Raw genomic sequence first — 25,811 nt, forward strand, 5'->3', positions numbered from 1 at the left:
AAAAAAGAGAAAAAGTCGTGGCTCTGGGTCCCAGAGGCTGATTCAGTGTTGGTGACTGACAACCAGGCTCATTTGGCCTGTGAGGGGCTGGACACCAAGTGCTGTGTGTGGAAGGGCTGGAACCCGTGTCACTGGGGCAGTTCTGGCTGGAGGAGGAGACTCAGTCCCTGTTGCTGTGGTTGCAATGAGGCTCATGTGGCCGCTGATGGGTCAGACACCGAGTCCTGTGTTTCGGGTGCTTGAAACGCGGCTCCTTTGGCCGGTTTTGTTGGGGGCTCAGCCCGGAGCCCCCCGGGTGTGTCCGGGGCGGGCGCAGCCCCCTCGGGGCGGGGCCCGAAGGGCTGTGAGAGCCGAGACGTCCCCTCCCTTCCCCTCCCCTCCCCGGTCGGTGTTCGGGAGCCCCGTTGGGCCCCGTTGGCCCCGAGCTGTGCGGCGGGTCCGGGCAGCCGGTGCCGGGGCAGCCCCAGGGCCGCCGGTGGCTCCAGCCTTCCCGGGGTGTCCCCGGCAGCCCGGCCCGGCAGCAGCCGCGGGGGAACGCGGGACTTGAGCTCCGCAGCTCCGGCAGCTCCCGGCTCGGTTCCGGCGCTGCTGCTCCTGCTCCTGCCCGCCGGGCCGGGGCCGGGGAGGCCGGACTCGGGGCTCCGGGAGCTCGGGGGAGCGGAACCCTCCGGCCCCGGCCGCGCGGGGAGCGGCGGACACCAAGTCCCGGGCCGGCAGCAGCCCCTGCAGGGCCGCAGCCCCGGTCCCCGCGAGCCCCGTCCCCGGTTGCAGCCGCAGCCCAAGCTCACCGCCCCCGGGCCGGGGCTGCAGCGCCGCGTCCCGCTCGCTGGTTCCCCCGGAGCGCCCGGTCCGGTACCAGCGTCCGCCTGGAGCGGAGCCGCCGCGGTTCTGCCGGAAGAAGAGGCGGCGCGTGCGCGGGGCGGGCCGGAAATGCAGCGCACCTGGGCGGGGCGGGGCCAGCGCAGGTGCGCGGGGCGGGGCCAGCACAGGTGTGAGGGGCGGGCGGGGCCCGGGGCGCGTGCGCGGGGCGGGGCCGAGGGTATTTAAGGCGCTTGGTTCCGTCCGTTCCGGTTTCTCGGTGCGTGTGGGGGCGGCAGCGGCCGGTCCGGGCTCTCCCGGCGGGGCCCAGGTGAGGTGCGGGGAGCTCGGCCCGGGCGCGGCCGCGCCGGGGGTCGGGGCTGGGAGCGCGGGGCCGGGCAGCGGGGAAGGGGCCGCGGCCCCGGGGGCTCTCGGGGCGGAGGCGGGTGGGCAAGGGCAGCCGGTGCCCGGGCGGCTCCGCGGAGCAGCAGCCGCAGCCGCGGGGCTCGGGGCGCCGGGGCGGAATAAAGCCCGGAGGGCCGGAGCCCGGCGCCCCCCGTCCCCGCCCGAGCCGCCCGCGGCCACACGGGGCCGGGCCCGCTCCGCGGGTCCCCCCAGCCAGTTCTCAAGCACCGCCCGACACCGCCGGGGCTCCCGACATCACACACGGGGTTGGGTTCGCTGGGGCTGCGGGTCCGTGGGTGCTTGTGCAACTGGAGCCCCGGGCGTTTCCCAGCCCTGAGCACGGAGCCTGAGCTGCGTTCTCGGGGCTGGGAAAGGGGCTCCTGGGGCCCAGGCCTGGGCTTTGGGCTCAGGAACAGAGACCCAGTCGCTGTTCCTGGGCTCAGAGCCAGGGGCCGGGTTGGCCCCTTGGGCAGGGGCTGGTGGGCGCTGGGCAGGGGAGGGGGGTGGGCAGCAGTGGGAGGCTGGGGAGGCAGAGGGGGGGCCAGGCAGGGGGACCCCCTCCGGAGGGGGGGGTCCGGACGCCCTGGCCCCCAAACGCTCGGACGCCGGCATGCACCAGGCCGTTTCAGGTGTTCGACTTAGTTTCTGGCGCGAAAAGTGATTTTCCCCCCTTTTTTATTCAAGGACTGTTCAACCACTGGACTCGTTACTAGATAATTAGTTCATCTTTATTCATGATTAGTTATGACAGGTCATATTCATAAGCAGCTTGTGACAGTGATTGATTTACGATCTGGAACAAGGCCAAGCTCAGTGGAACAAGCACAAGCTGAAATGGGCTGGAAGCACAAGGAGCTGGAGCTGAACTGGAGCTGGAGCTGCACAACAACTGGAACCAGGAGCAGCTGAAGAGGAGCTGGAACCGCAAACAAGCTTGAAGCTGCACAGGCTGGAGCTGAAAGAGACCAGAGAGAGAAATTGGAACCAGAACTCAACTTCACATGAAACACAAAAGGCACAAACACAAAGTGAATAATAAATGGTGCACACCAAATCAAGTGGGGTACACACCCAACAGAGGAGGCACAAGCACAAACCCAATAAAAAGTGGTCACTGCCAATAAAACAGCTGCACACACCAACTCATATGGGGGCAACAAACCCAACAGGTGCAGAAACCAAAGAGCCACAGCTGAACAAACTGCAACACAACAGGTGCAGAAACCCAAAACACAATGGGTGCACAATCCAGCAACAAAGAGGCACAAACCAAAAAACCAGAGGTGCAGACCCCCAAAGCACAGCCCCCCTAAGAACAAACCGGGTGCAGAACCCCCCAAACGGGGACACAACCCGGCCCCCCAGGCCGAGCTGGAGCAGAAACCCCCGCGGCCAAACCCCCCGGCCCCCCCAGCCCAGCGGGGCCAGCGGCTCCGGCCGGACCCCCCAGCGCCCGCTGCCGCCTCCCCGAACACCCCCCGGCCCGGCCCGGCCCCGGCTCAGAACCGCGGGGCCCCCCCTGCACCCCCAGCAGCCTCCAGCCCCGGGGGAGCCCTGCCGGGGGACGGGACCCCCCTCCCCGGCCCGCAGCAGGACGGGGGGCGAAGCCCCGAGCACAGACCCGCTCCCCGAGCCCCCGGGACACTCACCGGGCACGTCCTCGCCGCCTCGGGGCCGTCCGGGCTCCTCGCCCGGCGCCGGGATGAGCCTCTGCTCCCGCCGCAGCGCTGGGGACCGGGACCAAAGGGGCTCCGGCCCGAGCCCGGCTCCGCGCAGGGCCCAGAGCCGCCCCGCGGCCCCGCCGAGTGGAAGGCAGCTCCCCCGGCAGCAGCTGCCCCGGGCCCGGCAGAGCCCCCGCCGGGCAGAGCCCGCACCGGGACCCGCTCCCGCCGGCCCCGCTCCCGCCTCTGCGCGTGCGCCCGCCGGAGCGGCGCCCCCTGCCGGCCCGGGGAGCTTTTGAAGCCTCGGGGGCCGCCGCGTCACGTCCCCGCGGGCTCAGCTGCGCTCGCGGGGCGCGGCCGTGCGCGGCTTGGCCCCGCCCCTCTCGGTCCCGCCCCGCTCGGCCCCGCCCCCTCATCTCCGCCCCTCTCTCCCGCACAGTGGCGCCGCCTGGCGGACACAGCGCGGCACTGCAGAGCGCAGTGGGCGGCACAGCAGCCCCCGGTACCGGTGACACCTTCCCGTGTCCCGTTCACCTGGCGGGGGGAGAACCCGGGTCCCCGCATCGGGGAAGGGGGGGGGGGGCAAGGTGCCTGGGAATAGTCGCTGGTGTGGGATGGGCTGGGGGAGCTCAGGGCACGGCTCGGCCTGACCCCCCCGCCCCGGGCTGCTGACAAGAGGGACCCGTAAGGACCACGGCGACATGCGGACACTTTCCACCACCCCCTATCGAAGCCATTGTAGGTTTTAACCCTTGCCCGCCGCTGCCTCTGTCCGGGACCTGCCCGCAGGCACCTGGAGCTCCTGCGGAGAGAGGGGACGAGTTCAGCCTCAGCAGCCGCCCCCCAACCGGGGGTGTCCCCTCCCCCAGGCTCAGCCGCCCCCCGGCCCCACGCACCTTCGCGCCCCGTCCGTGTCCAGCACGTCCTCGCTGCGGGCTCGGCTGCGCTGACGTGAAACCAACGAGGCACCAACACCAACCAGACACACAGGGGAACGCACCGAACAAACGCGGCACCAGCACCGACCCAATGAAAACCGGTCACCGCGTCCCCGCTGCGGGCTCAGCTGCGCTCGGGGCGCGGCCGAGCGGGTTGGCCACGCCCCCTCCTATCTCGCCCCTCCTTTCTTCCCTTGGACTCGCCCCCTCCCTCTCGGCCCCGCCCCTCTTGGAGGCGAGAATGGCGCCTCCTGGCGGACACAGCGCAGCACTGCAGATCGCAGCGCCACCCGGTGGTCTTTGGGCGGTACCGCAGCTCCCCTCCAGTACCGGTGACACCTTCTCGTGTCCCTTCACCTGTCGGGGGGAGAACCCGGGTCCCCGCATCGGGGACGGGGGTGGAAAGGTGTCCGGGAATAGTCGCTGGTGTGGGATGGTCTGGGGGAGCTCAGGGCACGGCTCGGCCTGACCCCCCCGCCCCGGGCTGCTGACAAGAGGGACCCGTAAGGACCACGGCGACATGCGGACACTTTCCACCACCCCTTTATTGAAGCCGTTGTAGGTTTTAACCCTTCCCGCCGCTGCCTCTGTCCGGGACCTGCCCGCAGGCACCTGGAGCTCCTGCGGAGAGAGGGGACGAGTTCAGCCTCAGCAGCCGCCCCCCAACCGGGGGTGTCCCCTCCCCCAGGCTCAGCCGCCCCCCAGCCCCACGCACCTTCACGCCATGTCCGTCTCCAGCACATCCTCACTTTTGGAAGGCAAATTCTTGTTTAGTGTCTCCATCTCTTCTGCTTTTCTCTTCCTCCGCTGCTTCCGACAGTGACTTGGAGGGGTAGAAATAATAATTGAAACGACAAAAAAATACAATGGGGCATCACAGCAACGCTGCTCCTCCCTCTGCTCCTACCCCACTCCTGGATAGGACCACATGTGGTTTCCAGCCCCAAAGCAATGCCCCATGCACCCTCTCAGCACCTTCAGAAGCTGTGTCCTGCCTGAGCAGGGCAGTCCAAATTAAATCTGGTCTAGGCCAGTGCAGGTGGGCAGGACTCACCCCCAGTCTGGGGCTGCCCCTTCCCTCCCCGCCCCTCGCCCCCGTTCCCCCACATACTGACTGCAGAGGCAGGCGCAGACGACGAGGATGATGAGGGTGACGATGGCTGCGATCAAGGAGATGATGACGATCTGTCCCTGGTCACCCCGCAGGTAGAAGATGTCCACCCTCTCGCAGCGAGCCCCTGTGTACCCTTGCTCACACCTGCGCAGGGGAGGCAGAGGAGGGGTCTGAAAATCCGCCCTGGTGTCCGTACCCCTCTCCTCCTTTGCCCCCCTGCACTGTGTCACTATGTCCCCACCATTGGTGGCTTACACGCAAGCCGGCGCCTTCTCGGCCACGAGGAATCGGCATCTCCCTTTGACGCAGTAGTGCTTGTACTCCTCCGGGCACCTGGAGAAGTGACCTTGCCGTCGCAGCTGCGTCACATTACCTGGGGGGGTGACAAGGACAAAGAATTCCCCCCCTGGAGGGGTTACGGCTCTGCCCGGAGGTGGCAGCGTCCCAGACCTGGTTCATCCCCACAGCGGGTCCCAGCCCGGCCAGCGGCAAAGAGCAGCTGGCACAAGTGTCCTTGGCTGTGACACGGCTGCCCCGGTCACATCCCACATCCATGGCGGCTGTGCTAGACAAAACACCCTGCTCGGCCTTCAGCCTCGTCCCTCTCCCCCGCGCCCTGCACCGGGGCAGAACAACCCCCGCGCCAGCGCAGGTTGGGGTGGACCTGCTGGAAAGCAGCTCTGCAGAGAAGAACCTGGGGGACAACAGGGTGACCATGAGCCAGCAGCGTGGCCTTGTGGCCAAGAGGCCAGTGTACTTGGGGTGCCTTAGGACGAGTGTGGCCAGCAGGTCGAGGGGGGTTGTCCTCCCCCTCTGCTCTGCGCATCTGCAGTTCTGTGCCCAGTGCTGGGCTCCCCAGTTGAAGAAGTACAAGGAATTACTGGAGAGAGTCCAGCGCAGAGACATAAAGATGCTGAGGAGTCTCAAGCATTTTTGTGATGAGGAGACTGAGAGAGCTGGGGCTGTTGAGCTGGAGAAGAGAAGCTGAGAGGGATGTGATGAATGGATCAGTATCTCAGGGTGGGTGTCAGAGGATGGACCAGACTCTGTTCAGTGGTGCCCAGCGCCAGGGTGAGGGGCAACAGGCACAGACTGGAACACAGGAGGCTCCATCTGAACATGAGCAGAAACTTGTTTGCTGGGAGGTGCCAGAGCCTGGCCCAGGCTGCCCAGAGCGGGTGTGGAGTCTCCTGCTCTGAGACATTCAAACCCCCTGGGATCCTGTGTGATCTGCTCTGTGACCCTGCGTGATCTGCTCTGTGACCCTGCGTGATCTGCTCTGTTGACCCTGCGTGATCTGCTCTGTGCCCCTGCGTGATCTGCTCTGTGACCCTGTGTGATCTGCTTTGTGACCCTGCGTGATCTGCTCTGTTGACCCTGCGTGATCTGCTCTGTGACCCTGTGTGATCTGCTCTGTGACCCTGCGTGATCTGCTCTGTGACCCTGTGTTAGCAGGTGGGCTGGGGATCTACAGAGGTCCCTGCAACCCCAGCCAGCCTGGGATGCTGTGAGATGCGCAGTCCACCCACCGCCACGCTCCCCTGCAACACCACCATCTCCCCCGAGCATCCTCGTGTGGCTGTCACCACCTTTACCTGTGCAGCTCTCGGCCGCGCTGCAGGAGAGCCCATCCGTGCCATGGCCAGTGGTGACATTGGTGTCGGCGCCCACGCAGCTGAAAAACGCCAAACCTGAAAGGCAGTGGAGGGGGATCAGAGGGGAAGCCCGGCCAGAGCCTGACAGCCTTGCTGCCGCCCCCCGCAGCCGCAGGGAGGGGACCGGCAAAGGGCTCCGCAGCTGCGCTCGCCGCCCCCCTCCCTCCGCCAGCATCAGCTTTTCCCTGGGCGAGGAGAAGGGAAAGCTGGTCCCCGCCTGCCTCCTCCACCCACCCAGCCCTGGCCACTTTGCCCGCTGCTGCTGGACGTGAGGAAGAAAATTGTGGCCCCTGAGAGTGGTGAGAGCCTGGCCCAGGTACCCAGAGAGGTGGTGGATGAACCATCCCTGAGACATCCCAGGCCAGGCTGGACGGGGCTCTGAGCACCCTGAGCTGGTGACGATGTCCCTGTCATGGCAGGGGGGGCACTGGGTGATTCTATGATTCTATGCCCCGCTGCAGGGGTCAGGGATCCAGGGGGTGGGTTTTGGGGGGCACAGCCCTGCCCATGGCAGCCAGCAGCCCCTTTGCCTGGGGAAGCTGCAAGGAGGGATCCCCAGGGAGAACCATCTCACTGCACTGCCCCTTTTTGAAGAGCCTGGATTTCAGGGCACCAAAAAAACACACCAGCCATGAGACTGAGGGGATGACAGAGCTGCAATTCATCCCATTTCCTTCCAGTTCCCAAGCGCTGAGCACAGTTAAACCCCCGTTGCAAACATCGCTCCCAGTGTCGGTCACCGCTGCACTGGGACATGGGATGCCCCGAGCTGGGGAAGGGGTGCCGGTGCTCACCACGGCCGCGGGACGAAGCCGAGGGCCGGCTCAGCCCTGGCACGGCGCGGCGCCGGTAACCGGATCGCTGACATACCAGCACTGACTCAGCACGGCCCCGCTCCCAGCCCAGCCCTCCCGGGGACTCACCCGCCTGCACCGGCACCCCGGAGCAGGGACAGGTCCTGCCTGCTGGGGCAGGGTGCTGGGTGGCTCCCGCGGGGGCAGCACGCCGACCAAAGGTACATTCCCAGCCCCAGTGCCTGCGCTTCGCAGCTCAGCCATGGCTTCATGGGGAGGGGGGCAATTTGGGCAGCCCCTGGTACCCCGTGTTTTCCCATTGGCACCCCGGCAGTAGGGGGGGCTCCCTGGCCAGCCTCAGCCGTACCCCCCTGGCCTGTGGCAGTGATGTTCCCAGCACATACGTCCCTCCTGGCTATATATAGCCACCGCTGCCGTGATGACGTGCTTTGGGTGACAGAGCTGCAACCATGCTGGGGCTGCGCCTCCACCGGGGCTTCCCTGCCAGCCAGCATCCCCCTGCCCGCTGGACGGGCCTGGCGGGGTGAGGATGGAGCCCACCACCCCGTCTGGCCAGTGGGAGCCAGGGGATGAGCCGTGGGGTGTTTGTCTGCCCCACTCCCAGGGAACAAGCAGCGGGCGGCACGGGGCGGGAGGCTGACTTCATCCCTGGTGACCGAGTTGGCAGCTCGGGATGGAAAGATCCCCAGCAGGACGAGATCCCCACCCTTAATGCAAGCAGATGCGGTGCTTTGGCATCCTCCGGGCTGGCAGCCCCTCGGCGAGGACCTGCCCAGAGGCACCGCCAGCTCTGCGGGGGCCACCCCGACACCCATGTCCCAGCACCCAGGAGCTGTGGGTGCAAAGCAACCTCCTCCCTTTGATACTCACAGAGCGCAGCTCCTCTACCTAAGGCCACATCCTTTCCCAAGCAGGCAGAGATAATCCACAAAAGCATTCCAAACACCAGATTATTTTGCCGCAACACCCCCCCACACTGCCCCGGGAGAGCCCGAATTGCAGGGGAGCAGCCGCCCGAGGCTTTGCCAGCCTGGTGGGCACCGCGGCCGCAGAGCAGGTTGGCCGCCCCGGTTTCCTCCTGCCAGCACAGGTTTGGCAGGTTTTGCCGAGCACCTGCTGAAGGGCCAAACCCAAACTGCTCCCTGTGGAGGGGAAGGCTCCCCAAGAACCCCGGGGCTGCTGCTCTTTGCTGGTGGTATCACCAAGCCCAGCTCTGGTTGTCTCCTGCCAGCCCTGAGCAGGCAGCTGCCTGTTTCACCTGCTGCCCGATCACTCAGGAACTGCTGCCCGGTGGGTTTTGGCTGAGGAGCAGCACCACAGGCTGCTGGCCCCCCCAAATCCAGCCAACCCAAATACCTCCAAGGAGATGGGAAGACAGGATCTTCCCTTCCCCGCCTTCACAAGGGCTCTGAGCTATTTAAATGTCCAGGTCCCACAACAGGGAGAGCCCTGGTTCTGCTCTAACACAGGGATGCTCATGTTCTTGCCAAACAAATACTGGCTTCCTCTCCCTGCATCACCATTCCCAGTGCTGCCAAGGATGGCGAAACGTGGGGATTTGGGCGTACACGACCAATGTCCCGTCTACAGGTGGTAAAAAACATCCCAGCCTCTGGCCAGGACACCCTGGCCCCAAGGGATTCAGAGCCAAACTGGCACAGGTGTGGGGGAGCACCAGGCTGGGATGGTGGGGAGAACCAGGCTGCGAACTGGGGGTACACGGGGGAGCACTGGGGGGGGTGCAGGGAAGCACAGGGGCAGGACTGGGTAAACACCAGGCTGGGCATGCGGGAAGCACTGGGGTGGGACCGTGAGGGGGACACAAGGAGTCACAGGTATGGGGCTGGAGGAACACGAAGGTGGGCATGGCAAGCACTGTGGCGGGACAGGGATGGGGCAGGAGAGGGGGGACACAGGGTTCAGTGGGACAGGACAGGGGCAGCACTGGGATGGGGTGGGACAGCAGCTCAGCAGGATGAGACAGGTGCAGTGCTGCGATGGGACGTGACAAGGAGGACACTGGGTTCAGCAGGATGGGACAGGGACAGCATTGGAATGGGGCGGGACGGGGGGACACAGGGGCTCAGTGGGCTGTGAGCAGGGCAGCAGTGGGACTGGATGGGGCGGCAGCAGGACAGGCACGGGGGAGCACGGGCCTGGGACCGAGAGGCAGGTGCACGATCACCGGCGTGGGACCGGGAAAGCACCGGGACGGAGGGCATCACCGGGCTGGGACAGAGAGCCGGACGGGGCCGGGACGCGGGGTGACACCGGGAGGAGCGGGGGACCCCGGGCCGGGACAGGGGGAACACCGGCACCCAGCCGTGGACCGCGACCGTCCGGGGGGACGTGGGGACCGCGCCGCCCCGCGTTGCCCCATGCTTACCGGAGGCGAGGGCCAGGCAGAGCAGCAGGGGACCGGGACCGCCACCCGGGGCCGCCGGGGCCGCCGCTGCCTCCATGCGCGCCGCCGCCTCCGCCTGCCCCGGTGCCCGGCAGCTGCGGCGGGGCGGGACGGGGCGGCCGCTGCCGGCACCGCCGCCCTCCTCCTCCTCCTCCTCCTCCCGCTGCCCGGCTCCTGCCCCGCCGCGGACATCCCTGGGCAGCCCCCCCGCCTGGTCCGGGGACTTCCCCACGCGTGTCCCTCCCCGCGCCTGTTTCCCACCCCCACGCGTGTCCCCCGCTGGTCATCCCGCCGGGAGCGGGCAGCGCAGGAGGTGTCGGGCAGACGCTGTCCCGGTGCCTCACCCCCAGCAGCATCCCCGGGGGTTCAGGGGGGACCCCCCATCCCACCGCCCCCATTTCCGAGTGGGGCTCTGGGCCGGGGGGTTGTGGGCAGAGCTCAGACTCACCTCCCCCAAACCTATTTATCCCTGGCCGGCGTGTTATGAAAAGGGAGATTTATTCCTAGCGAGTTGCTAATAAAACACCCTTCCCGAAGCCTTTGGCAGGGGATGACGGCAGCTACAAATTATTTTGCAAAGGGGCCGTGCCTTGGCACAAGTCTTCTGCATGCTGGGCTTTAGGGAGGGCGGTTTTAGCCCTGGGGTAGCTGGGAGGATGTTTCTTCTCCCCCCAGCCATGTGGGGGTGAGGGTGTCCCCCCGAGATGCTGGTTGTCCCCTCCTGGCACCTGGGGATGCTCAGTAGGGATGTGGTGCTGTGAAATGATGCTGTCCCAGACCCAAAACAAAAGCGAGGGGCACCAGCCCTGCCTGCAGCGAGCAGGCAGGCAGGGGTAGCGGGGCCGGGGGGGTACGGGAGCTGCTGCCTGCTCGTTGTGGTTTACAGGCATGAAATAAGCTGGGAGGGGGGGAATGAAAGACTGGAAAGAACGGGTGACCTCAAACCGCAAGCTGGTAACTATTAATGCAAGTGCTGGCAGCTGCCCAGCCATGCCATTTGGCCACCGGCCAGGGGGTGAGCGAGCTCCTGCAGCCCTGGCCAGCCAAAAAATGAGCCGCAAGCTCCGGCATGACAGTACTGTCACCTCCCCAATGCATCGTCACCCCAGCTGCCAGCTGGTGGTGGGGCGAGAGCCCAGTCCCGGACCCCCCAAAAGCAGGCAGGGGGTGCTAAACCACCAGGGAAACGTTGCAAAGCTTGGTGAGGACAACAGGGACTTGGGCAACAGTGGAAAACCAGGGGCTGGCACCTGGCTGGGGTACAGGGACAGCCAAGAGGAGGTGGCTTTGTCATGGTGGGGTGGGCAAAGGCAGGGAGCAAGCAGAAAAAGATCCTTGTGCCCACCAAAAGAAAAGAGTCTCCCTTCAGCATCCTTCATAATGGGATGAAACTCGGGAGAAAAATCATTTTAAAGAGAGTTTTAGAAGAGCTGGAGCCCCAAGGCAGATGTCACCAGAGGCAATGGTTTCCATTCCGCGGTAGGAACCAGGAAGGGCTGGCAGAAGGTGTCTCCAAAAGGGACCTCGCCGGCCGTATGGCCTCAGCTCTCGCTGTCACCATGAGTATCACGCCCTCCCAGGGACCTGTCTGGCCAGGCAGGAGTGGCCGTGCAGATGTGGCCAGGCAGAGGTGGCCACCAGAAATCTCCTCCTCATGGGAACAAGTGGCACTTTCTGCAAAAGAAAACTACAAAAAGGCCTGGAGAGCGGCGGCAGGGACGTTAGCGTGCCTTCCCCACGGTGCCCAGCTCCTGCACTGACAACGATGCTATTTTTCCTCCTCCCAAGCAGAGGAGAGGCTTCGAGGAGGGCTGAGATGCCGATGGTACGTCGAAGCCACCGACGTACAGCGAGGCAGCCGCATCCCGGCCCGTCCAGAAGCAGCAGCTGACTTGGACTTTCTGTCCTGCTGTTTTAGGCCTGAAGCCAAGATCCGTCCTGAGAAAAATGCAACACAATGCAACAAACTGGATGGTTGTGTAAGCCCAGTTAAAGATAGCTCGGCCGTGGCCCGGGTTCGAGGACGTCCTTTTTCATAGCGAGCATGCAAAAGAGTGGAGAAGATGAGTTCAGCCTGAAAACATTTCACCTGGAGCAAAGTGCTTTCCAGAGGGAAATGGATTTAAAATATCTTCTGAAAAAAAAAAAAGAAAAGGCACTTGTACCTTCCACAGGGGTCTCCTGGCTGAGTCCTTTGGGCTGTGGGACCTGCATTCTGGGGGCCGTCCCAGGTAGCAAATGCCATGGAAGGGCTCTGGCCGTCTGGCTCTGCCTGGGCTCTCCGTGATGGGAGACTTGGGGTGTCCTCCCCCATGGGCCCCAGACTCCCCGAATGTGGCAGCTGACGGATGCTCAGCAGCTTTTGCAGGGAGGGCAGGCAGGGGCAAGCCTGTGGGAAGAGGAATGCCCCAGCAAGGCACACGCACCTCTTACTGCTTTTAAATCACAGAATCACAGAACAGTTTGTGCTGGAGAGACCTTCCCAGGTCCCCAGTGCCCCCCCTGCCATGTCCCACATCTTCACCAGCTCAGGGTGCTCAGAGTCCCGTCCAGCCTGGCCTGGGATGTCTCAGGGATGGTTCATCCACCACCTCCCTGGGTACCTGGGCCAGGCTCTCACCACCCTCAGGGCAACAATTCCTTCATTTCTAACCTGAGTCTCCCCTCTTTTAGTTTAAAACCGTCACCCCTTATCCTGTCGCAACAGGCCCTGCTCAAAAGTCTGTCCCCATCATAAGTCCTACCCAGGCAGGAGCTGGCGTGGGCCCAGAGGAAGGAGAGACTCAAGGGACAGTGTGACAGCACCCTGAGCACCAGCCCAATGCCACCAGCCGGGACCAGAGCATCCTGTGCCCGCTGCCGGTCCCGGTGCGTGATGCCCACTGACAACGCGCCACGCTTGGGCCCGGGTCCTGGCGTGGTGCTCAGCACCCGGTGCGAGCGCTGGGTGCCCAGTGCCTCATCCCAGTGCCCAGCGCTGGAGCCACCACCCAGTCCCAGTGCCCGGTGCCCTCCTGATGGACCCGGCGCCTGGTGTCCTGCACAACGTGCCCCATCCCGGTGCCGGCAGGTGCCGCTGTGCTGCCGGCGGCGGCGGCGGGGGCCGGACCGGGGGCGGCGGCGGGGGCCGGACCGGGGGCGGCGGCGGGGGCCGGACCGGGGGCGGTGGCGGGGGCGGCGGGGACCGGGCGGTGCGTCCGTCCCTCCGGCCGCGGCTGCCAGCGCCGCCGGCACCATGGGCTGTTCCTGCCGCCTCTTCCTCGCCCTCCTCCTCCTCCCGGCAGGTAAGTGCGCGCCGCCGGCCCGGGGTGAGGGGCAGCGGGGAGCGCCGGGATGGCAGCCGTGCGGTGGGGACGGGGAGTCACCGCGGTCCCGGGGGGTCTCACCCCTCCTTTCCTCCAGCCCCTGCCCCGCAGAGGGGTCCCCATCTCGGTGCCCAGTCGGGATGCAGGAGGATAACTTCAGGGGACCACCAGCAGGCAGCCCCCCCGCCCCGTCCGGGCTGGAGCTCACCCCTCAGCCTCCTATCCCCCCCTTCCCAGCGTGGTCGCCACTTTGAAGGAGCTTTTATCGCTCACTCCAACCTTGAGCAGAGGCTCCTGCGCACCCAGCACCTGGCGCTTTCCCCGGCACCTCCCTCCTCCTACACCCCCCCCCCCCCCGCGATATCAACCCCCCCATTTCACAAAAACACCCCCAATTTGACGTCTCTCCCTGCATAACACAGTCAGAGGAGACGGCTCGGTCCCCAGCAAGGGTGACAGCGGGCGCTCTCACATGACAGCACGCACCGCTCATCCCTCCATCCAGGCTGGGTTTTTAAATAAACACCGAGAGCTGCTTGCTTAGGAACATTAAAAACACACTCGCATAACAGAGCGCCGGGGACATGCACAAGGAGAAATACGTCGGGTGAAGCTGTTGTTATTAAATTATGAAATGGCTCTGGGCCTGCGGCAGAGCGGGGCGAGGGGACCGAGCTGGGAAAGCCTGGAACCAGCAGCCATGTCCCCAAAATGGGGTCTGCAAGAGGAGCAACCCAGCATTGTGGAGCACACCAGGCCAGGGGAGATCTTCCCCCATCAAGTGACCCCACTAAGGCAAGAGGATAAAGATCTGGCTAAATCCTTCTCGTAAACTGAGAGTTTGGACAAAAAGCTCATTTCTGCGCTTTCGCAGCAAGTGCATTTGGGATGGATGGGGATGAAGCTGCATTTTGGCCGGTGCCCCCTGTTCCCGCTCCTCGGGGATGCCACTGGGAGTCAGAGCGCGGCCGCTTTGGGGTGGGAGGCGGGTTTTTCCCAGAGCCCGGGCCAAAGTCCAGGCTGTTCCCATGACCGTCCCTCTCCGAAGCACCAGCATCAACAGGGCTTGGCAGAAGAGCTGGGAAACATTCCCCCAGAGCACTGTCCCCGGGCTCTTGGGCTGCTCCCAAACAACCCCAAAGCCCCGAACCTTTCGGGTGCTTTATACGGCTTTTTATAGAAATAATACTTCAAAAAATATATTTGCCGCCTGAGAGAACATAAAAAATATTATTTAGATATGCTTTGAGCTCATTCTTCAGGACTTGGCAATAGAAAGAACATCAGGAGCAAAATAAGGCTGGGCTTTGCCTGGCCAGGTAAGGAAATAGTAGCATCTCTCCCACAAGAAAGTTTTTATCCTATTATTACTTCTTACTGTGGATGTAAACTCAAAGCTGCTTTCCTGACATGATGCCTGGCCCTGTACAAATGCCCTAAGCCTGCTTGCCCCTCTAGCAATTCGCTCTTCTCCCCATCCAGCAGCTGAGAAGCACCTGCAAGAGGAACCTTTTGGCTTTAAAGGCTTCGGGTGCTTCTGCAGGGAGGAAAAAGCTGCTTTTTTGGGGTCTCAGGGCCTGGCACCACATTGTTACAGGCGGCTTTGACCTCTCCCAGCCCCCACGTGCCAGCTGAAGAGCAGGAGGATATGTAGGTATTATATTAGTAATACAATAATTATCACCCCGCCCAGCCCAAACAAGCAAGACACATCTTCAGCCTCTAATCCTGCCTTTCCAGAGGATGCTCAGAAATTCCTGTGATGAGCCCAGTTGTTTCCCCGCGCCGGCGGGGGGCTGGGACGGGGCTGACGCACGGTTAATGCTGCGCCTAGCAGCAGTAATTAGTAGCTAGCCAGGAAAATTATTAGGCCGGGGTGCTGGCGCTCGGGCAGAGCTGCTGTTTGCAACACGCCTGGCTCGATCGAGGGCTGTGTCACAGATATCACCCTGAAAAATTGCCCGGTGAGGGTGGCCGAGCCCAGCGGCGCGGACAGGGAGAGGGCTGGCTGCGCCGGCATCCCAAATTGCTGACAAATCCCTTCTCCTCCCCGCTGCAACACCCCAGGGGAACAAGCACAGCATAATACACATCAGCATGCTTGAAAAACTTAACAGCCGGTATCTAAAGGGCTTATTTGTGTTTAAATCAAGCAAAAATAATTTTAGAATTGTTTTAGAAAGCGCTGCTGCTGTAAAGCAAACCTGCTTTTAATGAGGGCAAAGCTCATGGCAAGATGAAGAGTCCTGACACCTCCCAGCAGCTTTGTGACACTCTGGCATCTAAAGGCGGTGGGTGCCAGCAGTGACAGCCTGCCAGCGCAGCCACCGGGGACACGGGCCCTGCCGGCCAGGGGGACAGGAGCACAGACTTTCCCCCGGGTCCCCAGTACACACCACTGGCTGTGCGGACAGGTTGTTCCATTACTCTCCGGAGGAGAAAACCCTCTCAAGACTCACCTTCCTCTTCTTTTCTGCTATAATTTCATGGCAACTTGCCGTGGAGGAGCACAGAACACAAGGTGCTGGAGCTGCCCGCCTGGTTCCTCTCCATCTCCCTGCCACAGCATCTGAAAAATGTGCAAGACCCGCTGTTAGCTCCTTCCTCCCATGTAATAACCTGGAGAAGAGCAGCTGCTGCTCCCAAGCCAGCCAACGTCACACCAGCGAGCGCAAACACCGCTCGGAGCCCCTCTTTGCCACCTTGCCCAAGGCCCCTTGGCTTTATCCGCACGGCTCACGTCTTGCCAAGTCAGACCGTGCACCCACGAGATATTCCAGCACAGTGACATCCAACAAGGTGGACAGTGATGGGTCTCGGGGTGGTGAGGGACACGGGGAGACAGCAGATGGATTTCCATGGCGGAGCCGTTCTGTTCCTCTTCGCTACAGAAAGCTTCAGCAGCAATTAGACCCAAAGCACTTAAGGGCCACTCAGCACGAGAAAACTAATCACGCAGGAAGCCAGCTCAGCTCGCCGGTAAATCAGAGCCACTGCACATTTATTTGTTCTGACTGCCTTGGCTTCTCGACAGTTGTTTTTTGTTGTGGTTTTTTCTTTTTCTTCCAAAAGCTTTGCTATTTACCTGGTTATGTCTCTGCCCACTGCTTTCTCACTTGGTTTCTTCCTCCTCTTGCGATCCTCAACCTGTTCTACCATCACCAGCGCGACCTGGCGTTGAAAAATCCAGGTGAGACAGCGTGAGGCAAGCGGGCGGCAAGGAAGCGGCGCTTTGCCCGAGGGTGTTTTGGCTGCCGCTGGAATTACAGGTCACCAGAACGCACACGCAGTGCTGGAGCTGTGCGACAGACCTGCAGAGCCACCGTCCTGGCCCTGCTTTGCTCTTTTAAGCTCAAAGACCTTCCAAAGAATGAGCATTGAGTGGTACCAACCTGGCTGGGGTCTCCGTCCGGCGTGACGTGGGTCATGCAAAGCTTCAGGTCCTGCAGAGCTGCTCCCAGATCCCCCTCTCATCCTTATTTATGGCAGATAAAATGTCTCCTAGAGAAGTGGAGACACAAGTTCAACGCCCAAGACGACCACTGCATCCTCCCTTCCCCTTGTCCTGTGCCAGTGAAGCGCAACGTGAGCTTAACCAGACCCTTGTTTACTGCACACGGGACCCTTCCACCGGGGACATGAGCAACACCAAAGCCCGAACTGCATGGTGACAGACAAGGTGAAGCAGCCCAGTGCTGATTTACTCGAAAAACAAGTTGAACCCAAAGCTAAAACTAGTTTTATTCAGTTGTAGCTATAGCCAAGGACCTTCAGCCTCCCACGGCGAGACGCTACCAGCCTCTCGCAGCTAAAAAACAACAACACAATCCAAATCGCACCTGAGCACGAGAGAGGGAAGAGGCAGTGCGGGAAAAACACCGCGAGGCTCGTGAATCCCCAGCTGCAGAAACGAAACCGAGCCAACAAGGTCACGAGCAGGAAGTGCTCGCCCCATATTTAACCATAAATTGCTTTACTGCTCTGCATCATTTCACCTGCTCACGAACCAACACGTGCTGCGGGGCCGGAGGAGTCGGGGTCACGCTGTCACTGGCCCCGGGGGACAACCAGCAAAACACACAACCTGGCCAAAAAAAGATAGTGTGCCAAAACGCACATAACTCAGAACAAGCCACACCAGCTTAGCCCGGTGTTTAGGGTCTGGTTGTACCTCTGAGAAAGAGCTGAAAGAAGAACTCACCCCTGCACAGGTTTTCCCTCACTAGCAGCATCATTTGCAATTAATTACCCCCAATGATTTCCCCATACTCTCAGGAATACTGTGCAGAAAGAACACAGCTCAGGCCCCCATTTTTGATGCGATCTGTGTGGCTTTTAGACCCGTGTTGTGGGCGGGTTGTCTCTAACTCGTGGTGGGGTTTGGTGGTGGTGGTTTTCCTTTTTATTTTTCTTTCTTTTTTCTTGTCCTCAGTTTCCGCTGATATTGTGGCTTCATTTCTAATTCTGTTCCTTGTGCTAACCCCCAATCTTACTGTATCCCACCATTGTGAGCAGAGGACGGGGCTGTTCTAACATCCTTTGCCCGCCCCGGATGGGTCTTGCGGGTATGCCACGGGGCTCCCATTAACTTTTGTTGTCAAAAGTAGAGACCTAAAAGCCCAGTGATATGTTGCTTCAGTATGATCTCAGTCAGGGACCATTAGTAGCGCCCGTCCCCAAAATAACTGCTAAGCTGGCATAAAAACCCAGTACCCAGCTCTACTGCGTGAGCAGGGGATGGTGTGTGTGCCCAGCAGATCTTCTTTCCGCAGTAACTCGCTCTTCAGTCATATTTCTTGCTCAGAAAGGGTGGTTGGATGCTGCCTGTAAATATGGATGAGACGAATTGCTGAGAGGAAGAAGAAAATCAAATAATAATCCAGAAACTTCTATTTCTCCAGGGGCTTCGGCTGCTGGGGGAGTTTTGCCCACCCCAGCGTGGGTACGAGTGTCTTGGTTAATTCAGATTAAGAGCAGCGCAGCATGTGGCGTGCGGACCTTCTGCTGGTTAAATCAGCTGTGATGAGTCACGGAGCCGCTGTCATTAAGGGCTGCATCCCTGCCTTATCGGCGGCTGCTCGTTTGCCGTGGCGGAGCCGCTCCATCTGATGTCATCCACTGGGGCTGGAGCCGGGCCCTGGTGCTTACCCTGCTTTCCAAACCGTTTGTTTTGGGGTTTTTTTAAGCTTGCTCTGATTGCTTCTGGAGAGTCTGAGAGACGCGTCGCTGAAGAGCCGCCAGCTGGGTTCTGGCGCCGCTTTCCGAGCAGGACGCGGGAAGCGCTCAGCCTGTGCAGGGTGGGACGCCCACCCTTGCGTGCGTGAGAACAGCATGAAAACAGGAGGAGGAGTTAATTCTATCAGATTCATTCCCTGGGCTGGCAGGTGACTGACTTTAATCTTCCCTAACAGCAAGATATTTGTATTATAGGAGGTTTAGTTTTGCATTATAGGAGCTTTGGATTTTTATATTTGCATTATAGGAGCTCTGGATCCCTATTTTCTTGGCTCTTTCTGTTGGAAAGAGCCCTCCTAGGGAAGACTGCCTAGAAAAACAACTTTTCAAAGCTCCCACAGGGCTGCGAAGTGCGAAACCGCTGTTTGGAGCAGTTCCCTCGTCCTTGTGTCCCCTGTCCAGCTGTGCTCCGGGGTGGATTCCAGAAGAATGGTCAATTGCCTTAAGGGGATGACATGGATCAAATCCTCCCGGCCCCGCTCTGTTCGGCATCCCTTGGCAGCTATCGCCCTTCAGTCCCTTCGACAGCCCCTGGCTGATTTTGTTAATGGCTTTTGAAGTCCTCTGGTCCTCAAAGAAGGTTTCTAGTGGGTTTCTGTTCCTTGTTCCTGGGCACTGCTCTGGTTCCTGCTCGCAGCTGCCGCTCCTACAAACCAGGTGCTGGAGAAACAAGGAAATCCCCCTTTTTTTCCCCCTTTCTCAGATGTGTTGGTAGAGGACCGGGCTTGCAGAAAAGCTGTGGTGGCCCTTGTAGCCCCCCGGCTCCCTGGGACCAGGCAGCACTCACCTGGGACGAAGGTTGTCCTTGTGCGCGGTGGCACGAGGACACGTGGAGCCATCAGCCCAGGCGTTCCTCAGCAAGGTCCTTCCACCGCCCCATCCTCACTGGTTGAGAAGCAGCCTGTGTCACCTCCGGGGTCCCGTCTGGGCTCATCCTGCGGTGCGAAGGGGGCACAGCCTGGGGTGCTGTGCTGGGGGTGAGGGCTCCAGCCCAGCGCGGATGCTGGGTCCCAGAAAACATGGTGGAGGTGATGGCATGGGGACAACAGGAGGACAACAGAGGGCTGGCCCAGGCAGGGTTTGCCAGCAGAGGTGACTGTCCATCTGGAAACCAGCACCAGGCTGGCAATGACCCTGCGCCATGCCCAGGGAAGAGGGAGGCGGGAAACCAGGGCTGAGCTGAGCGACTCCAGCAACGCTGCCTTTGGCCACGCTCGCTCTCCTGGGACGTGTCCCTGTGACTTGTGACCGGCTTGGCCAGGAGCCCTCAGCCCGCGGACGAGGACTGTCCCTGCGTCCAATTTTGGCTCGCCCTCTGAATTTATACCGCTTCGATGTTATCGGAAACTGCCTGACTCATCCCAGCTAGCAGCATTGCCAGCTTTTTGAGATCCCTGGTGGTTTCTCTCCAAAGTTCAAGCAGACCGTGATGACTCTGCTGACCCTGAGCACAAAAACAAGCGACGTGGGTGGCTTTGCAGAGGGGTGGTAAGCTCCCTATATCCAGGAGAGACCAAAGGCATCTATGTTCATAGAGGAGTAATAGATAGCACTGTCGGTTCCACACCAGCGTGGAAAGCTACCCAAGGGCTGGAGCAGCACAGGGAATGGTGGATTTTATGGTGTTCCAGGGCCTGAACAGAGCGAGGGAGCCACCAGCCTCTGCTGGATGACGGGGACCTGTGGGGTGTGCTGGATGCAGCCAGCGCTGTGGCCAGGGTTTGTCCTGGGGAGACGCTCTGGGTTACGTCAAGCTGTGAAAACCGGTGCATTCGTCTGAACTAATGGCTTTTAAGCTCGGGATTATCACAGCAATGCAACCCGAGTTCACAGGCCAATAATTCCCAGGTATTAACCAAGAAGACAGAGACACAGACATTTTGGGATGGGTACACACCAGAGCGCCCTGTTGACAGCAGAAGCACGTGGTGGCTTTGCAGGAACTTTGGGAAGGAGGAGGTGGGACCTCTGGGTGCTTTGCTGTGGCTGGGCTGGGTGTGGAAATCACAGATGCTGAGGCAGGCGACTTATTTAATAACCAGACTCCAGCTTGCCATCCATCTCCTTACCCTAAGGTCCACCAGCCTTACGCCTCAGCAGACCAAGAGCCTGAGGAAGGTCTTTCTTGGGTGTTATCTCCACCAGCTCCAAAAATCAAGGCAACAGCACACCCCTTCTGACTTTACGGGGCAAAGAGAGACCAAATGCTGGGTAGGGTGGTGAGGGAGCCCATCAAAATAGATCTACATGGAAATAGTTTGCAGTGAGGTACACAATTCCCTACTTCACCACAGCACACAGGGATGCAGCGTCAGATGTGCAGAGCACCCATGGTCTTAGTCCCACCTCCAAAACTCTCCTGCTTGGGAAATGGGGCATCTACAGGGCCAGGAAAAACAATTTTGGGTCAAACACACCAGGGGCTTGTGCTCTAGTGAAAGCATTGTCCCAGAACTGGCTTTAAATCCCTAGCCAAGCGTGTCTTTGCAGCTTCTAGACAGAAAATGCTGTGATGAAAGTCACCCACATACCTTGAGTTTGCTCTTGTGATCCAGAGGTCCTCAGCAGAGCTGTCCCTTCTGCTGTCCTCCTCTGCTGGAGATGTTCAAGATGAGCAGAGCTGTACGAGATACCTGCAGCCTCTTGGTTGCACCGATGGCTGAGAACACCCAAATAATGTGATTTAGTGAGTCCTTGCTCACCCCACCATTTCTGGAGGAACCTCGTATTGCACAGTCCCAGCTCCCAAATTCAAGTCCTTCCCACCCCGTGGTTTCCTGGTGGAGCTTTACCTGCAATAACAGTCTTGTGGTGGGACAGCAACAGTTCTTCTAAAACCCCACATTCTGGTGGAAGCTGAGTCCGTCTCGCTACCTTGGGTGTGACCTGCACGGGTGGAACTGCGGTTTGCCTGTGGGGGGAGCAGCTTTGGCGGTGGTGGGTGGCAGAAGGTCCTTAGGGGGTGGCCTGGTGATGATGCCCACCCAGGTATGACCTGCAAGATCCTGTTAATTAAGAGCTACCGCCATCATTTTCTGGGCTCTTCCTGCTGCTGTTTCTCATTTACATGACCACCAAGCTCCTGCCTCTGGAGATGAAGGAGTTTGGTTTCAGGGTTCCCAGAAAATCAGCATTTTGGGGAGTTGTTGGGGGTTTTTTTTTGTCCTCCACACTCACATAGTAATTAATTTATCAGAGCAAGTTCTTACCATTACCAGTGCTGGGCTGGGGGTGTGAATAAAGGAATGAATGGGAATAGAAATCCCTGCTGCTGTCGTTGGGGGTTGGCACACTGTTTCTCCAGCCCAGCCGTGCCGAGGGAGCTGCTGCTGATGGCCCAGTGCTGAGTTTAACCCTGGGGAGCAGAAAAGTGGGGGGTGGAAAAAAAAACCAGCAGTTTGCTGGTGGGGATGGAGGAGAGGATGACTCATCTCGCTGCTAAGAAATGGAAGCGAATGAATGAATGCACAAGGAGAAGGGGGGAAGAGGAGAAAGAAGCATCTTGTTATCATTCCCAGCTGCGTGGTGGCTGCGCAGGAGGAACTTGTTCTCCTGCTGCGTTGTGAGATGCTGGGAAGATGAAGGAGGGGGCGTAGGGGATGGGGGATCCCAGCCTTGCATGGGGAAACGGGCTGGTTAAACCTTCCTCTCTTGCCATGCAGTGATATTTGCCGTACATTTATTTGCATAGAATAGAATCACAGAATCATTTTGGTTGGAAAAGCCCCTCAAGATCATCAGGTCCAACCATAACGCCCCCCTGGCACTAACACATGTCCTGAGAACTTCATTTCTCCATCTGTCCAACCCTCCAGAGATGGTGACTCCAGCACTGCCCTGGGCAGCCTGTTCCAGTGCTTGACAACAATTTTAGATCTCTCTCAGCATTTTAAAACCAATAACCATTTCCAGCTTCATTCCAAAGCCCTTTAACTTTCACCAAAACCCCATGTTGTCCCAAGGGTTTGCCCATTATTAATATTTCTTTCTCTCCCTCCAGGACTGGGCGATGACTCCTCAGTGTCACCCCTTGTCCCCAGCAGCCCGCCCTCCCCCTCGGTGGGGACAGGCTCCAGGGACACGGCTTTGCCCACGCCAGCTCCTGGCCAGCCCTCAGTGCCCATGTCCAGGGGACCTGCTGGAGAAGGGGTGATCTCCAGGCCAGCAGAGGGGGGTGGCCACAATGCCACCACCGCGGCGGCACCATCCCCTGCTCCCACCTCCATCACCGCAGCGGACGGCCCATCCGTCACCTCCAGCCCCAGCTCGGTGCCACCAACCTCGGAGACAGCCCCAGGTCCACGGACAGCAAATACTGCCAGCTTGGCGAGAGGCACGACGGATATGGGGGCATCTCCCAGCCCTACGGGTGTCCCTGCATCCTCCTCATCCTCCCTCCCCACCAGCGACCCGCACTCATCCCCCGGGACGGTTTTGTCCCCAACGCCTGTTGTCCTCACGAGCCCTGGCACCACCCAGCCGCCGGCGCTGGCGGAGGATGTCCCTTCCCTGGGGACGCTGGCCATGGCGTCAAGCCTGGCCATGGAGCCAACGTCCCCCCCAGTGACTGTGGCCAGTCCCACCACAGCCGAGGCCACCGGCAAAACCACCCTCTCCACCGGGGTCACCATGGAAGAGGTCCCACGCGCCTTGAGTGCAGGTGAGCTCCACCACCCTCCATGTACATATATATATGTATTTATATAATGTCAGCCTCAGGGTGCTTATATCAGGGGGGAAGCGAAAAGGCGGTGAAGGTTCTGAAAGCACTGTTCTGCAACAGCTGAGCTTTCCCAGCTCGCTCTCTGGAGCAGCCACTCCAGCGGTGGAGACAAGGAGTCATAGACACCCAACCGAGACACAAATAAAAGCCTTAGTTGCAAGCTGGCGTTGAAACGCTTAAGGACGAGAGGAAAGAAGTGCCCTGACAGTGGGTGCAACCTGGTGTATGTTTTTCTCCTCCCTCCTGGAGACCACACCAAGCCCATGCTAGCTTTGACCCATCCCCTTCTGCAAACTCAGAGACCTTAAAAGTGCTTCATAAAGCAAAAAACTGAGGGATCTGGGAGCATTTTCTGGCCTTGGTTCAGCACTAAATGCGACCGGGTGCCAGGAGGAGCATCGTGGATCAAGTCTATAGTCCCTACTGAGCACCTCAGTGAGGACAGAAGTGTCCCCAGGTGGTGGCATCCAGTCTCATTTCATAGAACCACTGAATCATTTTGATTGGAAGAGACGCTCAAGCTCATCGAGTCCACCCATAACCCACCCCTGTCCCTGCCCCATGTCCCTGAGAACCTCATGTCCGTCTGTCCAACCCTCCAGGGATGGTGACTCCACTACTGCCCTGGGCAGCCTGTTCCAATGCCCCACAGCACTGGACAGCATTCGCTTTCTGGGAATAAATCATTCCCAAGATCCAACCTAATTTCACGCCCTTTACACACCATATTGCAGAAGCAGCAAGCTTGGGTCCCAGCCAGCTTGCAGGAGGGTGCGTGGCACCCCAAAAACCTGTGCTGAAAGGATTGTGAGGGGAAACCCCTTCTCAGTGCTGCCGCGGCGGTGCTGAGGTAGGGGCGGGAGAAGGAGGACAAGGTCAGGGGCTGTTCGTGATGCTCGTGGGCCCATCACAAAGCCAGACTGTGGGGTGGGGGCGGCGATGGGGCTTGGGGGATTGCTGAGCGCTGCCCTTTCTGATGGCCCCTTCCCCACAGGGAGCATCGTGGCCATCACCGCGACCGTCATCGTGGTGGTGGTGCTGGTTTTTGGGGCAGCAGCGTACCTCAAGATCAGGTAAGGCTGTTTCTTTGGGGCGCTGCGAGGTGCCGTTTTGGGAAGGGGGTGTCTGCATGGTGGGGAGCAGCCCCTCTTGTCGTTGTAAAGGGGGTGCCCGGGGTCAAAGCCCTGGGGAGATGCCGTCCCCACCCCACGCGCAGCCTCTAGTCCCAGCACAGCTGCGCTTTGTACCACGTCAATATTGAAACGCAGAGCTGTTCATCTTCATTTTACTCCCTCAAACGCCAGCAACGCCGCGTGGCGCACAGCCAGAACCAGTAATTATCCCCCGGGCAGGCTTTGCCATGGGTTTTGCTGTGATTTAGACCATAAACAGCAGCACGGCCCAGCACCGAGCATCTTTAACGAGGCTTTGCTGACAACCAAGACAAGCAAAGGTCTGTTGTAATTCCCCAGTCTGATTCATTGTGGGAGTAAAATCCTGGCCGAGCTTGTTTTCTGTCCTGCTGTCTCCTGCTAAAATCATAGAATCGTGAAATCATTTTGGTTGGAAAAGACCCTCAAGATCATTGAGTCCAACCATAACCCACTGCCCCGTGTCCTGAGAACCTCATGTCCGTCTGTCCAGCCCTCCAGGGCTGGTGACTCCAGCACTGCCCTGGGCAGCCTGTTCCAATGCCCCACAGCCCTTTGGGGAAGAAATTGTTCCCCAGATCCAACCTCAACCTCCCCTGGCGCAACTTGAGCTGATAAGGTCTCCCGTCAGCTCCTGTTCTCCAGCTGAACCCCCAGGTCCCTCAGCCGCTCCATCACACTTGTGCTCCAGCCCCTCACCAGCTCCGTTCCCTTCTCTCCACTCGCTCCAGCACCTCAAGCCCTTTCTTGGTGTGAGGGGCCCAGAACTGACCCCAGGAGTCGTGGTTTGGCCTCCCCAGGTCCCAGCACAGGACGGTCACTGCCCTGGTCCTGCTGGCCACGCCAGTGCCGGTAGCATCCAGGATGCTGGTGGCCACCTTGGCCACCTGGGCACACTTGTGTCACCCTTGGGGCCAAAATCATCCCAAATGCTGCCAGTTAGAATGTGCATACGTTGCATTTCAAGGGCACCAAGCCCACGGGGAAGCCCTCACAGGCTAACAGAGTGGTTTGTCCCCCCAGGCACTCGTCCTATGGCCGGCTGCTGGATGACCACGACTACGGCTCCTGGGGCAACTACAACAACCCTCTCTACGACGACTCCTAGCAGGGATGCGGACCACACAAAACCCACCACAATATCCCTTATTTATAAGCGCTTCAGCAGCAGATCAGCGGCTGCCGACCCCCTCGCTGCTGCCCCCGCACCGGGCGGGGGACACCGGGGACAACGGGTGACACGGTGGGTGCACCGCGCCCACAATAAACTTGAGTTTTGGCCTTTGTGTAGGAATGTCTGACAGCTGGGAGGGCGACGCTCACGCAGAACCTCGTTGCTTAATATTTTTTCTATTTAATTATGTTTTCCCCCCAAACACAGCCCAGGGAAGGTGCGTTGACCACCCGCGCCCCTGGGCTGGGGCCACATCTCCGTGCAGGTGGCCGCTGGCTCCACAGCTTTATTTATAATCCCCAAAAATCCCGCCCGCTGAAATACAGTGAAGCTTTTCTTTAATTCCCCAATTTCTGTGTAACAGTGCGCAAAGTTGGGGGGTGGGCTCAGATACACCCTAGATAGATCCTACATACATACACTGTAGATACAC

General features: G+C 60.3%; 2 protein-coding genes across 7 annotated transcripts; one reads left to right on the forward strand and one right to left on the reverse strand.

Moving 5' to 3' along the window:
• Positions 1–1,905: 1,905 nt before the first annotated feature.
• Positions 1,906–9,991, reverse strand: BTC (betacellulin). Of its 6 annotated transcripts, none has more exons than XM_082050762.1 (7): positions 9,773–9,991; positions 6,512–6,607; positions 5,172–5,322; positions 4,918–5,060; positions 4,518–4,625; positions 2,853–3,666; positions 1,906–2,158 (listed from the first exon to the last, which is right to left on the reverse strand). In XM_082050762.1, the coding sequence occupies exons 1-5, from the start codon at positions 9,846–9,848 to the stop codon at positions 4,573–4,575; spliced, it is 519 nt and encodes a 172-aa protein (XP_081906888.1). In that variant the 5' UTR covers positions 9,849–9,991; the 3' UTR covers positions 1,906–2,158; positions 2,853–3,666; positions 4,518–4,572. The 6 variants fall into 6 exon arrangements, 5 of the variants coding, with proteins under 5 accessions (XP_081906888.1, XP_081906885.1, XP_081906887.1 ...); XM_082050759.1 differs by having other exon boundaries at positions 4,914–5,060; positions 9,773–9,985; XM_082050761.1 differs by having other exon boundaries at positions 4,914–5,060; positions 5,172–5,289; positions 9,773–9,983.
• Positions 9,992–12,975: 2,984 nt separating this feature from the next.
• PARM1 (prostate androgen-regulated mucin-like protein 1) lies at positions 12,976–25,485 on the forward strand. The gene is made up of 4 exons (XM_082050663.1): positions 12,976–13,074; positions 22,331–22,990; positions 24,048–24,126; positions 25,228–25,485. The coding sequence occupies exons 1-4, from the start codon at positions 13,026–13,028 to the stop codon at positions 25,310–25,312; spliced, it is 873 nt and encodes a 290-aa protein (XP_081906789.1). The 5' UTR covers positions 12,976–13,025; the 3' UTR covers positions 25,313–25,485.
• Positions 25,486–25,811: the final 326 nt, after the last annotated feature.

Source organism: Streptopelia decaocto, assembly GCF_964273445.1.
Source record: "Streptopelia decaocto genome assembly, chromosome: 4".
In the NCBI taxonomy this organism is placed as follows: domain Eukaryota; kingdom Metazoa; phylum Chordata; class Aves; order Columbiformes; family Columbidae; genus Streptopelia; species Streptopelia decaocto.

What these genes read in the sequence shown, in the direction of transcription:
- BTC (XM_082050759.1), bottom strand. Translation starts at nt 9,848, where the DNA reads ATGGAGGCAGCGGCGGCCCCGGCGGCCCCGGGTGGCGGTCCCGGTCCC. An exon ending in CTGCCTGGCCCTCGCCTCCG is followed by an intron (nt 6,608 to 9,772) that starts GTAAGCATGGGG and finishes ACTGCCTTTCAG; the next exon opens with GTTTGGCGTTTTTCAGCTGC. An exon ending in TGCGCCTGCCTCTGCAGTCA is followed by an intron (nt 4,626 to 4,913) that starts GTATGTGGGGGA and finishes TACCCCTCCAAG; the next exon opens with TCACTGTCGGAAGCAGCGGA.
- PARM1 (XM_082050663.1), top strand. Translation starts at nt 13,026, where the DNA reads ATGGGCTGTTCCTGCCGCCTCTTCCTCGCCCTCCTCCTCCTCCCGGCA. An exon ending in CCTCCTCCTCCTCCCGGCAG is followed by an intron (nt 13,075 to 22,330) that starts GTAAGTGCGCGC and finishes CTCTCCCTCCAG; the next exon opens with GACTGGGCGATGACTCCTCA. An exon ending in GCAGCGTACCTCAAGATCAG is followed by an intron (nt 24,127 to 25,227) that starts GTAAGGCTGTTT and finishes TTGTCCCCCCAG; the next exon opens with GCACTCGTCCTATGGCCGGC.